This window comes from Poeciliopsis prolifica, unplaced genomic scaffold, assembly GCF_027474105.1.
Source record: "Poeciliopsis prolifica strain line A6 unplaced genomic scaffold, Auburn_PproV2 SCAFFOLD067, whole genome shotgun sequence".
Lineage (NCBI taxonomy): Eukaryota > Metazoa > Chordata > Actinopteri > Cyprinodontiformes > Poeciliidae > Poeciliopsis > Poeciliopsis prolifica.
In genome coordinates this window covers 1853843-1867843 of record NW_026562442.1, presented here as the reverse complement: position 1 = coordinate 1867843, position 14001 = coordinate 1853843, and the positions used below count along the sequence as shown (strand labels likewise).

Below are 14001 nucleotides of genomic sequence, written 5' to 3'. Positions count from 1 at the left end.
TTTTATACACACAATTCACATGTTGCATTTTTTCCTGCAACATGAAATATGGATGATTAAAAAGTAAATTCAGAACAAATTTTATGGCATGGAGATGATGCATTATTATGTCTTCCTATAAAAATAAAATGGGTTGTAAACAAAATAAAATGTGAATTTTTTAAAGAATTTCATTGTATGCAGACGATTCATTACAATTTATCTCTAATTTCATCATTAAGATTACGTTGGATGCAGATGATTCATTGCAGTTTTTCTCTAATTATTTGATAATTAGAGGAGATATTCATTTTCAACATCCAAATTTAATTCCAAATGCTAATTTTTTAAAAGACAATGTATAATTTAAGGTTAAATTTGATTATATTTAGACGATTCATTACAGTTTCTCCTATTTAACCATTTTTAACATCCAAATTCAACTCTAATTCAATTTATGTTAGGGATTTTATGGTACGCAGTGGATTCATTATTACTACATATTTCTATTAAGACATTCCTAATTTGTAATGTAAACTGCAAATAAATAAATGCATATAAAAAGTTGAATGAACTCTTACTTTGTGTCGGAGAACTCCAGGCTGATGAGATTGAGGACTTTGGGTCGATGGGGCTTGGTGAAATACTTGATAAATTCGCTGAGTTTCATCTTGCTGTCCGCCTGCCGTGCCACATCAATCACGTCGATGACTTTGTCACCACCTAGATGGGAGAAAAGTACTCTTCAGTTCATGGAAGACCAGAGGATAACTTCTGCAGCTGCTGGATTTCTGAATGCCAAATATGAGAAGTTTTTAATTGGCCGCTGAGTGGGCGAAAGGTTCAAAGGGGTCAACAGCTTGCTGCCATGTTTGTTTGAACCCTGAGGGAAACTGGCATCAATGTGGCAGCATGAGGAGGGATTACAAGGGGATGCAAGTGAGACAATCTATCCAGACTACCAGTCCCCTGAGAAGGGGAGTGAGTGGAGGTGAGAGGGCGGTTGTGTTTGTTGCCAAAGGGCGTGCGGCATGCCTAAAGCTTGTAGGGAAATAATTGTAAAGAGGTGAGAAAAAGTGAACAGGAACCGGATGTTTATTATGCAGAGAGAAAAACTGAGGAAAAAAGCCAAAACAGAGACTCTGTTAATACAGTTGGGGCGCTACAAATCGGTCCAGAAAGGCTGGGTGTCGAACCGAGACAGCTGGTTGTTGTGTTCTCCCCACACCCCTCCCACACCTCCTTTTCTTTTTTATTGCCTCGTTGCATGTTCCTGTCTCACTCTCCCGCCTCTGACAGCCCAGCTGGCCAGTGTCTGATGACGGAGAACAGCTGGAGCGAAGGCAGTCCGTCACACAGCGAAGGCGAAGCTGCCAGGAAACCCCACAGACCTCAAACAGCAGCTTCACGACTCCAACAGCAGAACAAACCGACCACAAGTTACAGCGTCAGAAACGCTGACACAGTGACGCTTTACCACACTTTGTAGCCAAACAAGGCCCTGTATCAAGATAAACTGTACTATCTGCAATACTTCAGCTCAGATTATAGTGACTTTTTAAATCAAATTGTATTTTTCTGAAGAATGCAAATGTTTTTTACAGTAAAATACAGAAACTGTGTTGTGACCTGGTCTAAACTACGCTCATATCTCCCAATAGAGCTGCACAGAAAGCAGCTGAAAGACAAATCGATAAAGTTTAAGACATTTAAAGCAATTATTTTAAAGCAAAAAAAGAAACTATTTAACAACTTTTGTCCATACAATATTTTAAGAGAAACCATAACCAAATGAAACATGCTAATGTTCATTTAAAAACTTAAGTTTATTTTTACAATATTAGAAATGCATTAAAACCCTTGTTTTCACCCTTTTGTTTTTTCACTTATTTAAATCCAAATCAAGCAAATGATGACCCCTTTTGAATTTGCTTCCTATTAATACAAAAATGATTCAAATCTGTTCTGTCAACATGTACTATAGTGTACAAATAACCCACATAAATAGAAAATAAACGTTCCACTTTCCGACCACACACTATGTTTGCAGGACCGATAATTACAAAGCCTCATAAGCTGGAGAAGATATCAGCCCTGATTTCCACTGTCCCATGTTCTCCCAGGTGTAGAAAACACGACCTGACACCCAGTCCCTGGTCACAACACCTGCGCCTTGGCTTAGAGCTCAATCCTGCTTGTGGAGGAAGCGATAAAGTGAGAGGCACAGCCTGTAATCTGAACTTAATGATAAAAACACTGGTGGGCTTGGTAATGGGGCTTGTAACAGGAGCTGGGAAGTGGCGAGCTGTGTCAGTGAAGGAAGCGAAGTGGTCACAGAGAGGGGAGTGAAAGCTTAGCCATCACCCATTTAGAACCCATTCAGCCATCGCCTGATGCCTGATAAGTGGGTTAAAACCCCATGAACCTGGAAACCTGCTCATATCGGCACACAGATGGCGCCTGCTCAGCAGCAGCCACTTAGCTGCCTGGTGTCGGGTCCTTTCATTAGCTTTTAGGCAGAACAGGAGCTGCTGGAGAGAATCCGCCACAGGAGAAACTAACATGTTGCTGTAAATGCTGGAAAAAAGATGCATCTGAAAATTTTAACGCATTAATTAATCGAACAGCCTGGTTTGACCTAAAAGCCTCCCGTTACCTAGTTGCACTTTATGGACTCGACAAACGACAGAAAACAACAGATGTTTTCTGCGACAGCAACAAAAGTTGAGCGTTTTTCAACTTTATTGTGTTGCATCGCTAGCTTACTCTCAAAATTCACATGCAACATCCTCATAAGCTGGCTGGATGAGGACAAGCAACTGTCAGCTAATCACACAGGCTCCAGAGGAAATTAATCAATACAGACATTTGTAAATTAATGTTTAAAACAAAATGGCTTCTTTACTAAAGCCTTCCTGAATATAAAACGGAAAATCTTCAAACCCGTTTCATTTGACAAAATAAAACATTTTCTTTAGCATTTTTTGAAAACATGGCAGCATAAGAACTAGAAGATGAAATGTCAGTTGTTTCTTTCGATTCCTGATGAGTACTGGATGTAAAGCTTTAAGCCTAATCACAATCTTTTGTGGTACGACAGCGATTACAAAGCTCACAATAATTATTTACTACTTTTTTAAGTTATAAAAGTACCTGAATGCCGCAACAATTATTGCCCCACAAACATAATTTGCTGCATTTTAATTGGTTAGACTGAACCAGAAGAAGATTCTAGCAAGAATCACAACTGCGTGGATATTTATATTTCATGCTTACAAAGTTAGGCACTGTGATTAATCGTGATGAATTTTTTAATCGATTGATGGATCTAGGTTGTTATTAAGCCTCCTTACCCACATACTGCTCCACGTCTTTGACAGAGAAGGTAGGAGGGGGCAGCTTCAGACCCAGGCCCTCCATCTCGGTGATCACGATGGGGTAGTTGAAGCCGTGTCTCTCCAAATACCTGGTGGTCACCTGCTCACCCTTCATCCGTATCAGGATCTCCTCGGCACTGCAAACCAAATCACAACAAACACAAAGAGATTAACAGAATAGTTTTTCTACTAAAGATAACCCAGAATGGCTGGTTCTGGGTTAGCTCAGTCTAAAAGGAAACAGAAAAAAACGATTTTAGATGTTTGTGTGACGATACACACCTCGGGAAGGTCCTTTGCTGAAGCTGCTTAACAAAAACAGAGGTACCGGCCTGGACTGGCTTTGACCCATCATCTGTCTCCGTGTAATCGTGTCTGTGCCAGTTGTTGCGCCTTTTCACTGCAAAACAAAGACAAACATCCATTCTTCCATCCATTCATCCATTTTCCGATCACCCTTCTCCCTAACGGGGTCGGGAGGTGCTGGTGCCTATCTCCAGCTGCGTTCCAGTTCGAGAGGTGGGGTACATCCTGGACCCCACCTTAACGCATTAATTTAGAACCCATTCAGCTGTGCGACAGACTGCGTTGCCCAGTCTGTCGCAGGGCAACACAGAGACAAACAGGACAAACAACCAGGCACACACACTCACACCTAGGGAGAATTTGGAAAGACCAATTAACCTGACAGTCACGTTTTTGGACTGTGGGAGGAAGCCGGAGAACCCTGGAGAGAACCCACGCACACACAGGAAGAACACGCAAACTCCGTGCAGAAAGACCCTGGGCCGGGAATCGAACCCAGGACCTTCTTGCTGCAAGGCAACAGTGCTACCAACTGCACCACTGTGCAGCCCAAATACAAACATCTTATTTATTTTTATTATTTTGATAAAAACTGAAACAATTATTCTAGTAATTGATTATCCAATCAATTAATCGTCACAATAATTGATTAATTGGATAAAATATTTGGCACATTCCGCAGTTTTCAGTTAGCTTTTTCCTATGACAATAGACATATCTGCTCCGAGTGTGTTATTCCTTTTAGAAATGAGTCTGCATATCATAGTTAATTATGATTATTTGATTAATACAGTAATCAAATAATCATGATTCATTTGATTAATTGTTTCAGTCCTAACAATCTAGTTAAAAGTAGTAGAACTTGTCAATGCAGTCTACATTTCAGCAAATAGCCTTTTTCTAGTCCGTAAACTCCAGTTAATGATTAATTAATTACTAAGTTAGTTGAGTAATTAGTTACAGTAATTGAATATTTGATAATCCAATTAATCATTTCAGCAATAACAGGATGTAAATAAAAGTAGTTCAGGTTGAAGCAGCCAGTCTAAACTTCAGTAAATACCCTGTTTTCAAATTACTCCAATTAACAATTAATCAGTTGATAATTAGGTGTGGATTACTTCAGTAATTGATAAATCACGATTAATTGTTTCAGCCCTAAGAAGATGTAGATAAAAGCAGTAAGCCAGGTTGAAAATTTGGCAAAAACACTTTTTTTATTCTGTAAACTAGTTAAGCATTATTTTAGCAATTGATTAATCATATTTAATCCAATCAATCATTTCAGCTCCAACAGAATGCAATTAAAAGTAATAGGTTGAAGCAGCATAAATTTTAAGTTAATAGCTTTTTAATCTGTATGCTCAAGATAACTATTAATACATTACTTGGTGATTATTTGAATAATTGATAAATCTTATTAATCATTTCTGCCCAATGGGGTTTAGGTAAAACTAGTAAGCCAGGTTGAAGGAGTCAATATAAATTGAAGCTAATAAGTCTTTTTAGTTATGATTAACTGATTTCTGAATTAGTTGACGATTATTTTAATAATTGATTAGTCTGAATATTCGTTTCAGCTCTATCTGTTATCCTGCAAAGAAAACATGAATTCCCTGCTTAACCCTTGTCCAACAGAGGAGCTTGTCCAATCAGTTTACAACAGCATTCAATTAGCCCGTTAATGTCTGCCCTGAGGGGTCAGAAAGGTCAACACAACCCCCCCACAACCTCTTAAGTAAAGAGAAAAAAAAACTTAGACTTGACTAACACTCCAGAGAGCCGTGTTTCCCCAGGGAGCAGTCCAACATGCAGAGACTGAGGTGGTGGGCAGTTAATAAAGACAATGAGAGGCTGTGAGTACGGCTGGGGGAAGGACAGCAGCAACTGACGCCTGCCAATAACGACGGCGTTACTCACTCAGGGAGGGTCCGTGTTTGACATCGCAGTTGGGACAGTGGTAAACGTCGATATCCACGGCATGATGCTCCTCAACGTGAACGCAGCTGAAACAAGGCAGAAAAACTTTGATTAGCACTAAATTAAATGTTAAATACTTTTTTTTAAAAAAAAAAAAGTAAAACACTGGAAGAAAAAATAACAAAATCCCGAAAAAAGTGAAAACAATCGTGAAGATCAGTGTGACGCAGGGGTTACAAAAGCTGGGTGGAAATATTTACTGAACAGATTTTGACCATTAAATTGACTTCTTCCATACAGAAACGAACAAGGAAACCTTTCGGGGAAAAAACAAGTGTCCAAATGACGGGACGCAGAAAACACTGTAGCAGTTCTGCCGGGCCAATTGGTGGCGCTGCAATGCTGCCACAGAACAATTAAAAAAAAACCAAAGAAAACACACAGTAATACCTAATGCTGGATGCATGTAGATACAGCTTAAACAACAGAAAACTTTGAAAAATACATCTAATTTTGTCTAAATTAGAAGTGAGTTTTGCATGTAGAGCGATGGTACCGGGTTTGGGCTTTCATTTGAAAGGTTGCTTATGTTGTTGCTGTTTGTTTTTCCTGCACACTTTGTCTCGTCAAAGTACAGAGCTTGACTAGGCCAATTCAAAGCTACCATGCTGGTAAAAACTAATTAATTTGGATAATGATCTGAAATCTTCAAAGTCCCACAAACTCTAAAAACCAATTTGAAATAGATGCAAAAAAATCATTGCATGTCTCATCTGCACCGAATCAGAGGAAAAACATTCACATCACCTGAACGCCCAGTAAAAATCATGATGAACAAAAGCTAAAATGCAAGCAAAGCTACCAAGCTGAGGAAGAAAGATATTGATTCACAGCAGTACAGTCGACTACTCTGCAACAGCAACACTCTCACTGCAAGCTGAAACTCTTCTGCAACAGCCAAACCACAAGCTTGTGCATTCCTCTGTTGCATACCGAGGGCCCATTCCAGAGCGGCGCGAGTTAAACAGCAGCTGGGTCTGAAGTGTGAGAAACTCTGGCAACAAGTGCAGCACGATGACGCCTCAACGTCCTGCGTGACCGGGCTGGACGGCTTGGGAGCAAGAATTAACCGTGTTGAGGCAAAAGCAGCAGCATCAGAAGGGTTTGGTGATGTAGGAGACTTTCAAGAACTAAATAAGATATATAAAAATACATCAGAAGAATTTGTGATGAATAAGAAGTAATAAAAATTAAAATAAAATTACAATACTCAACACCTCTAAGACGAAGGAGCTGGTCATAGACTTTGGGAGGTCCAGACCAAAGCCGAGACCAGTCGTACTAGAGGGAACGGAGGTTGAGGTCGTGGACTCCTACAAGTACCTCGGGCTGTGGCTGGACAGTAAACTGGATTGGTCAAAACACACCAGCCACCTGTACGGGAAGGTGCAGAGCAGGATGTACTTCCTGAGGAGACTGCGGTCCTTTAACATCTGCAGCAAACTGCTGTGGATGTTCTACCAGTCAGTGATCGCCAGTGTCCTCTTCTACACCGTGGTGTGCTGGGGAGGCAGCACATCCAAGAAGGACACGTCCAGACTGGACAAACTGATCAGGCGTGCCGGCTCTGTGGTCGGCATGAAGCTGGACTCTCTGGTGATGGTGGCAGAGGCGAGGACACTGAACAAACTGCTGGACATCATGGACGATAGCAGCCACCCTCTACACGCCGTCATCAGCAGCCAGAGGAGCCTGTTCAGTGACAGACTGCTGCTTCCCAAGTGCCGGACCAATAGATTCAAGAACTCCTTTGTCCCCCACGCCTTCAGACTGTACAACTCCTCACTGGGGGGTCGGAGGTGACACAGGGAAGAGGGAAGAAGGAGTAGTTTTTCTACAAATGTGAACTCCATATTTATCAGGCCAAACCATACAGTGCAATACCATATCACTGGTCAATCTATCCACCAAATTGCTATAATTTCCTTTTGTGTTGTATTTATATTCTTTGTTTTGTATTTATATTCTTATTATATTTACTGTGTACCTTGTATTTAATTTGTATTTTTTTGTATTCTTTTGTGTATGCTTACTGTGTGCCACATTTTTGCCTGTGAGCTGCTGGTAACTATAATTTCCTGAGGGAGTCTTCCCAAGGGATCAATAAAGTCAAGTCTAAGTCTAAGTCTCTGGTGACTGAGAAGCTAACAAAATAATAAATGAATACAATAATTTTTTTAAACACTGAAAGTACAAAGAATAGTGCTTTTCAATAACAAGAAAATACAATTCAATAAAAATAAAGTTTTAAAAAATATTTAAATGTGTAAAAAATATTTTAAAATTAAAAGGTTTGTTCATGTGAAAAGTTAATTAAGAGTGTAAAAAAATAAATAAAAATAAGGGTTTGTTTGTGTATGTTTTTTATTTTTTTTTATAAAAAATTACAATTTAAAATAAAAAACAAGAGTCTCTAAAAAAAAATGCAAAAAATTTAAAAATGTAAAAAAAAAAAAATTGGTAAAAGAAAAGAGTTTCCAAAATATATTAGGTAAAGTACAGACTTTGGTGAGGTATGGGAAGTTAAAAAAAAAAATTAAACATGTAAAAAATAAAAATCAGGGTTTGTTGATGTATGAAAAGTATTTTTTCCCCAAAACTAAAAAAAAAATGCAACTAAATAAAAACAAGAGTTTGTAATGTTAAAAAACTTTTAAAATGTGAAAAAAATATGTAAATAAAATTAAAAGAATAGGTTATTGATGTATGAGAAGTTTTTTTTAAAAACTAAATAAAACAAATTAGAAAAAGAAGCGCTGCTGACGTATAAGAAGTTTTCCAAAAATGTTCAGAAAATAAGTAAATAAAGAAGGATTTGCTGATGCATGAGAAGCTTTTTATCTGAAGATGGGAAAATGAGGTTTAACTGTTTGGTTTTCCTGCTAAGCCTGTGTGCAAAAACCATTTTATGGTTTCTCACATTCCAACCACAAATCATTTGGATAAACCAAAACAAACCAGCACAAAATCCACACAACAAATTACCTTTACAGTACAATTAAAAAGAGGAACTATGTCTTGTTTACTAAATTTCAAAGACTGACTTTTTCCCTTTCCCTATAAAATATCAAAATTGTTTTATTCCACAGAACAACACACCTTTCAGATTTATATTTGTAAAGAAATGTATATTTTTTCCACCTTGCAGCTACTTGTAGTTGGTCTGTCAAATAAAATCTTGAACTATACATTAAACTTTTTGATTGAGAACCAACAAGGCCGTGGGGAATAGTAACAGTCGCATCGTTTTGCTGCTTCAAAGTGAAAACAAAAAAAAAGCCTGGAGCTGAAATGGACTGAACCATAACCTGCAGGAAACTGTAACGTTAATAAAACCAAAGAGTCAGGAAGAAGCAAGCTGGTACCGGCCCAAATGACTTCGCAGCACCAACAGGAAGTCAACAGTGGCTTCCTCTGCTCACCAAACATCAACTGCAAAAGATTTTAACCAGGCAGGTTGAGGGCGACTGAACCAACAGTCCATCCAGGACGAATAATTTTTAATTTTGTGGTTCAAAATAACTGATTTGTGGCAAATTTCTCCCAAAAGGTTGCAGGATTTATATTTTTTGGCTGTGTGGATGCTCTGGTGTGAATCAGATTGGTGCATCTCTTATTTATGACAGTAACATCATTTAATTTTTTTTTTTCAAATTTACTGATGAAATGGAGGCAAAAATGATAAAATAGTAAAAAAAAGAAAAAAAGAAATGCTGAAGTCAATGTTATTGTGAAATTTATCAATAATTCTTATCAATGATAAAATAAATGCCTCCCTGGTTGTTTCTAAATCAGTTTTAGCTCCTTTATAGGACACATTTGGTTAAAAAAAAAAAAAAAAAAACCAAAAGAAAACAGGGAAAATCTCTTTGCTTTGAGCAACAGCAGCGCTGAACAGCTCATGTCTCAGGAATCTCTGCTGACTGTGGCGAGAGTAACGGCTTCATGCAGCCAGGTCGGCTCAGATGTGCAAGGAAAGCACCATTTTGTTCTTTCCTTTATGCAACACATTAGGAAATAATCACTCTGCACCATAAGCAGCAGCTGCCATGCAAGCTGCAGGAATCATTGATCCGATTGCACAGAAAGGAAAGCACTTCCTGTTTGGCTCAGGGTTTGATGATGTTTTGCATCACTGCAACCAAAGTTGACCTCATGCACTGGAAAAGCAATCAGTACAAAGATTAGATAAGAGTGTCAAGAGCTGCATGATTTGCACACTTTCCCAACTTTTCAAGCATTTTCTAGTTGGAAAACAATACAAATTAACTAAAAAAAACAGTTTCACTTTGCAGTATCGTTTAATTATAACTAAATGTTTTCAAATGTCTCACATGAACAAAATAATTCCTCCAACTTTAATAACTAACATATAAGATACAAATCACTCTTTGGATTGAAACTGCAATCATGTTATAGTGAAATTAAATGTTTAAAAACAGACAAAAAAAAATCTTTAAAATGTTCTCGCCAAGTTTTCTGGTGTTTAGCAAATGTAAATAATTTTGGTAATTCTAATTAAAATATAACAAGAAAATGTTTGTCTGATTTAACTTCAGACAGCGAGATAAAAACAAATCTGTTTTTATTAATCATATAAAAATATCTGGTTGTTGACTGCACCATCGCTTACTAAAGTTTCTGGAATATGGAATATATTTTAGATATCCAAAATAAACAACACAACAAATAAAAATGGATTTTGAATTCTCCGTAACCAAAATTGCCCTTCATAAAAACAGCTGGTTGAGACCAAAACACCAGACTGAAAACTTTTATCATCCAGTTTTTGGTAGAACCAGAAAGAAAAGAGAAAAAACAATTTACGCAAATGGAAATTTTGAGCTCATTTGAGTTTGTAATTGATGTATTTCTCATTACAGCATACTTACTGGTTTCAACTGTACGTAATATTTCCCAAATTAAGGGTTTTAATTAGACATCAGAATGATTAAAATTGAAATAACTGAAAATCGAAGCATTTTCAAGGATTTTAAGAGGTAGAAAGTTAGACAGTTGGTAGAAAACCAGAAGCTTCACACAGTATACAGCTAATCTGACTCCTATAGATAAAACAAAACATGTGTGTGTGTTTGGGTAACACACACGCTCTTCCCTCCGCTTCCTCTCATCAAGGGCCTCCTTCCTGTGCGACTGAGAGGGCTTATTCATTAGTCGGCGCTCCATCAGGGGTTCATTGTCCCCACAGATCAGCGCGGAAACACAAAAGGCTGGAGGCGGGCGCCGCCATTATTTTAAGCTCTAAATAACCGCTCTGCATGGGATGGCGACACGCCCACATTAGGGAGCTAAGGGGTGGTGATGGAAAGGAGAGGAGGGCAGTTAAACACACCTGGTATCTGTTACCTTCAGACAGCACTGAAAGTCTCACTTTTAGTCATGTTAAGATATAAAATTCAGTATTCTTTATGGATTTTATGTAATATTCGTACATAGAGTTACTCTGTGCATAACTGAAGTTCTGTTAATGTCTCAGAGGTTCGTTAGGCATGTAAGAGGAGAGAAAACTTTGTGGAAGAAAAAGTTTAAGGGTTAATTCACACCAGTCCTGTTTAGTCTGCTAAAATTAAACTTAAGTTTGTTAATCTAGAAAGTCCAAAAAGAGTTTTTTTTTTTTTTCACCTGAAAACCTCAGCTTTGGTTTGGTTTAAGTGAAATTTGATGCAGTTTGATTGCAAAGTGCTCCAAAGCAGGAAGTGGACTACAGTACAAGGCATTCTGGGTAAATAAAGTGTTTTGTTACCAAAAACAAAAGACAAATTCAACAGCTGCTAAGATCTGACACCACTCCATTTGCGTTTACATTTTGTGAATAATGAGGTTTCACTCAGTGTCTTGAGGTTTTGGTGTCGTTTCCTTCAGTGGTTCGTGGTGCAGCGCCACCACAGGTGAGGAGGGGAACAAGATTTTACAAAGGGTTATGTAAAAGCAAACCACAGCAGCTGAAAATGTAAATAATGCTCCAAGTTTGGTCTCCAATTGAACTGAATCCACCAGACTATCAGGAGGCCCACATAAAAAATTATTAGACTGAAAACATCTTGTCCATGACTAAACATGGATGTGGCAGCATTATGCTGTGGGGTTTCTTTTCTTCAGCAACAAAAAAAAAACAAGGAAATCTGCTTCTTTTACTCTTTACGAATAGAAATCCAAACAGCATGGTTTGCTTTTGTAATCTTTGTTGGGGTGAAACGATTAATCGGATTAATTGTGATTAATCGATAAGTGGAATAATTCTCAACTAATTTAGTAATTGATTAGTCGTTAATCAATTACTAGATTAGAATTATAGACTAAAAAAAAAAACATTTCCAGGAAGAACACCACACTCAGAGCAGTAACTAAGACAAAACTGTACAAAAAATATTTTGGATTCGCAAATATATTCTACTCAGAACTCGTAACGTGGAATAGTTTCAGCTTCATCTCAATCAAATTTTGTAAAAGCTATAGTCTCATATTAAAACACCTTTTTCTATCCAATCATTAACCAGTTAACCCAAAAAATAATCAATTAATCAACAAATGATCAAGTGTTCACTAAAGGAATGACATGTTGTTGCATTTTAGGCAATAAAATGTTTATTTTGTTACATAAAAAGAAATGTTTTATAAAAAAAAAACAGCAGAATGTGCGATTTTGTATTTGATTAATTGATTATTCTAGGAATTAATTGATTGTTATATTATTAGTTGCAAAAATCTTAAATAAATTTCCTCTTATGCTACAATTGTGTACTATTTTGTGTATTTAGTCCAAGTAAAATTGGAAAAATAGCAGAATAGAGGATTTGCAAAGAAATGTGGACTTTTAACAGCAATAATCATCCAAGTTGAGTGAAGATCCACCATTTTTGGCTTTATTGGTGAAACCATTTAAGGCTGTAACAACTCGACGGCATTGAGGAGTCTGCAGTGAGCAAAGAGGCTCACTTTGTTGTTTATAGTGCGTCGGGGAGCCAGGAGGAGCGCAACAACTTAATTGTGTCTGGTGATGCCTTCAGGCTACCGCAGCTCTGTTTTCACACACGTCTTCGACATGGCGTGTCCCACACACTCAACCCTCCTGGGTCCAAAAACAAACTCATCTGGTGGCTTTTACAATCCTCTTTACATGAGATGGGAAGTCAATAAGCAGATACTAGTTTCCAAACTATAACACAATGATAGGCGATTAATCAAAATGATTTTTTTGGTTTGTGAAAATTTAATTTTTGGAAATTTTGGATTTACACTGCAGAAATAGGGCTGGATGATATGGCTTAAAAATAACATATCCATTTTTTTACCTGCCAGATCCGATTTTCATTTAATTTTCATATTTTCAAAAAGTAGCTTTTATTTCAGTGGCCCCTTCAGTGTGTTCGATGACAGTGAATTACGGCCAGGCTACAGTAATTTATGTTTAATTATGAGAATATAGTAATGATATAAATAGTCCAGACAACACTAAATTTAAGCCATAGGATTTGGATATTAAAGGCCAACTCATTGTATTCCAATTAATTTAAGATATTTTAATGCTTTAATTTTAGGTACATGAATTTAAGGCTTTTGAAGGATCCCCAGACATTGTAATTTTGGTTGACTAATAATCAATGTGAGCTTTTGAGTCTATTAACATTGATCAAGCTTAACCGCATGCCGTTTCAATGGTTCCTTGACTCAACTTCCCAATGAATATAAACAGGAACTCTCTTTAACTTATCAGACGTCTGAGATCTGAACATCTCCATAAGGGGCAGCAATATCCCTTCTTTCATCTATACATCCACTTAGACTTTGGGTAAACACGAAGAAGGCACTCGGCTGAAGCAATCCGTCTCTCTTTAGTGCGCTCACACTCCGTTGGACAGTGATGGATCGTCCATTGAACTTGGCTCCCTGGAGCTCCCATCAATCACCTCCCTCTGTCCCATCGTGGACTGCCGATCTATCGTCGCCCCCACCGTCAGGAAATCAGACAATGAGAGGGCCTGAAATCAACACTGGGATCTGACTTGACACGGAGGATTTGCAGAGTGGCTTTTATTTCAGTCCACCCTCAGTGAGTTGGACGATGGAGTGTTAGACTACGAGGCGTTTTGTTTAATTATGAGGATGTTGTTACAAAAACACACAATTTTACCACAACGATGTCTTAATGGGAAAAGCTTCTACAGTCATTAGGATTTGAAGTGTTTCTTTTTTCATAATGAACTCGCTTCAAAGTCTTGCTGCTCAATTTGTTGCCGATGTGTTAAAAGTTTGCAAATTTCTATAAAGTATTAACGTATACCAAAGTAGAACTTCCAGAGACGATGATGTTCATTAAATTGTGTTATTTTATGTGTTG

The 14001-nt window shown here is 37.7% G+C and overlaps 1 protein-coding gene across 1 annotated transcript in view; it reads right to left on the bottom strand.

The window, feature by feature from the left end:
* Positions 1-14001, bottom strand: part of kdm7aa (lysine (K)-specific demethylase 7Aa) — a 30028-nt gene that overhangs the window by 12432 nt on the left and 3595 nt on the right. Inside the window, exons 2-5 of the mRNA XM_055020451.1 lie at positions 5583-5668; positions 3639-3756; positions 3333-3493; positions 561-702 (exon numbers count right to left, since the gene is read on the bottom strand). Coding sequence (XP_054876426.1) covers positions 561-702; positions 3333-3493; positions 3639-3756; positions 5583-5668 — 507 coding nt within the window. The remainder of the gene's footprint in view (positions 1-560; positions 703-3332; positions 3494-3638; positions 3757-5582; positions 5669-14001) is intronic.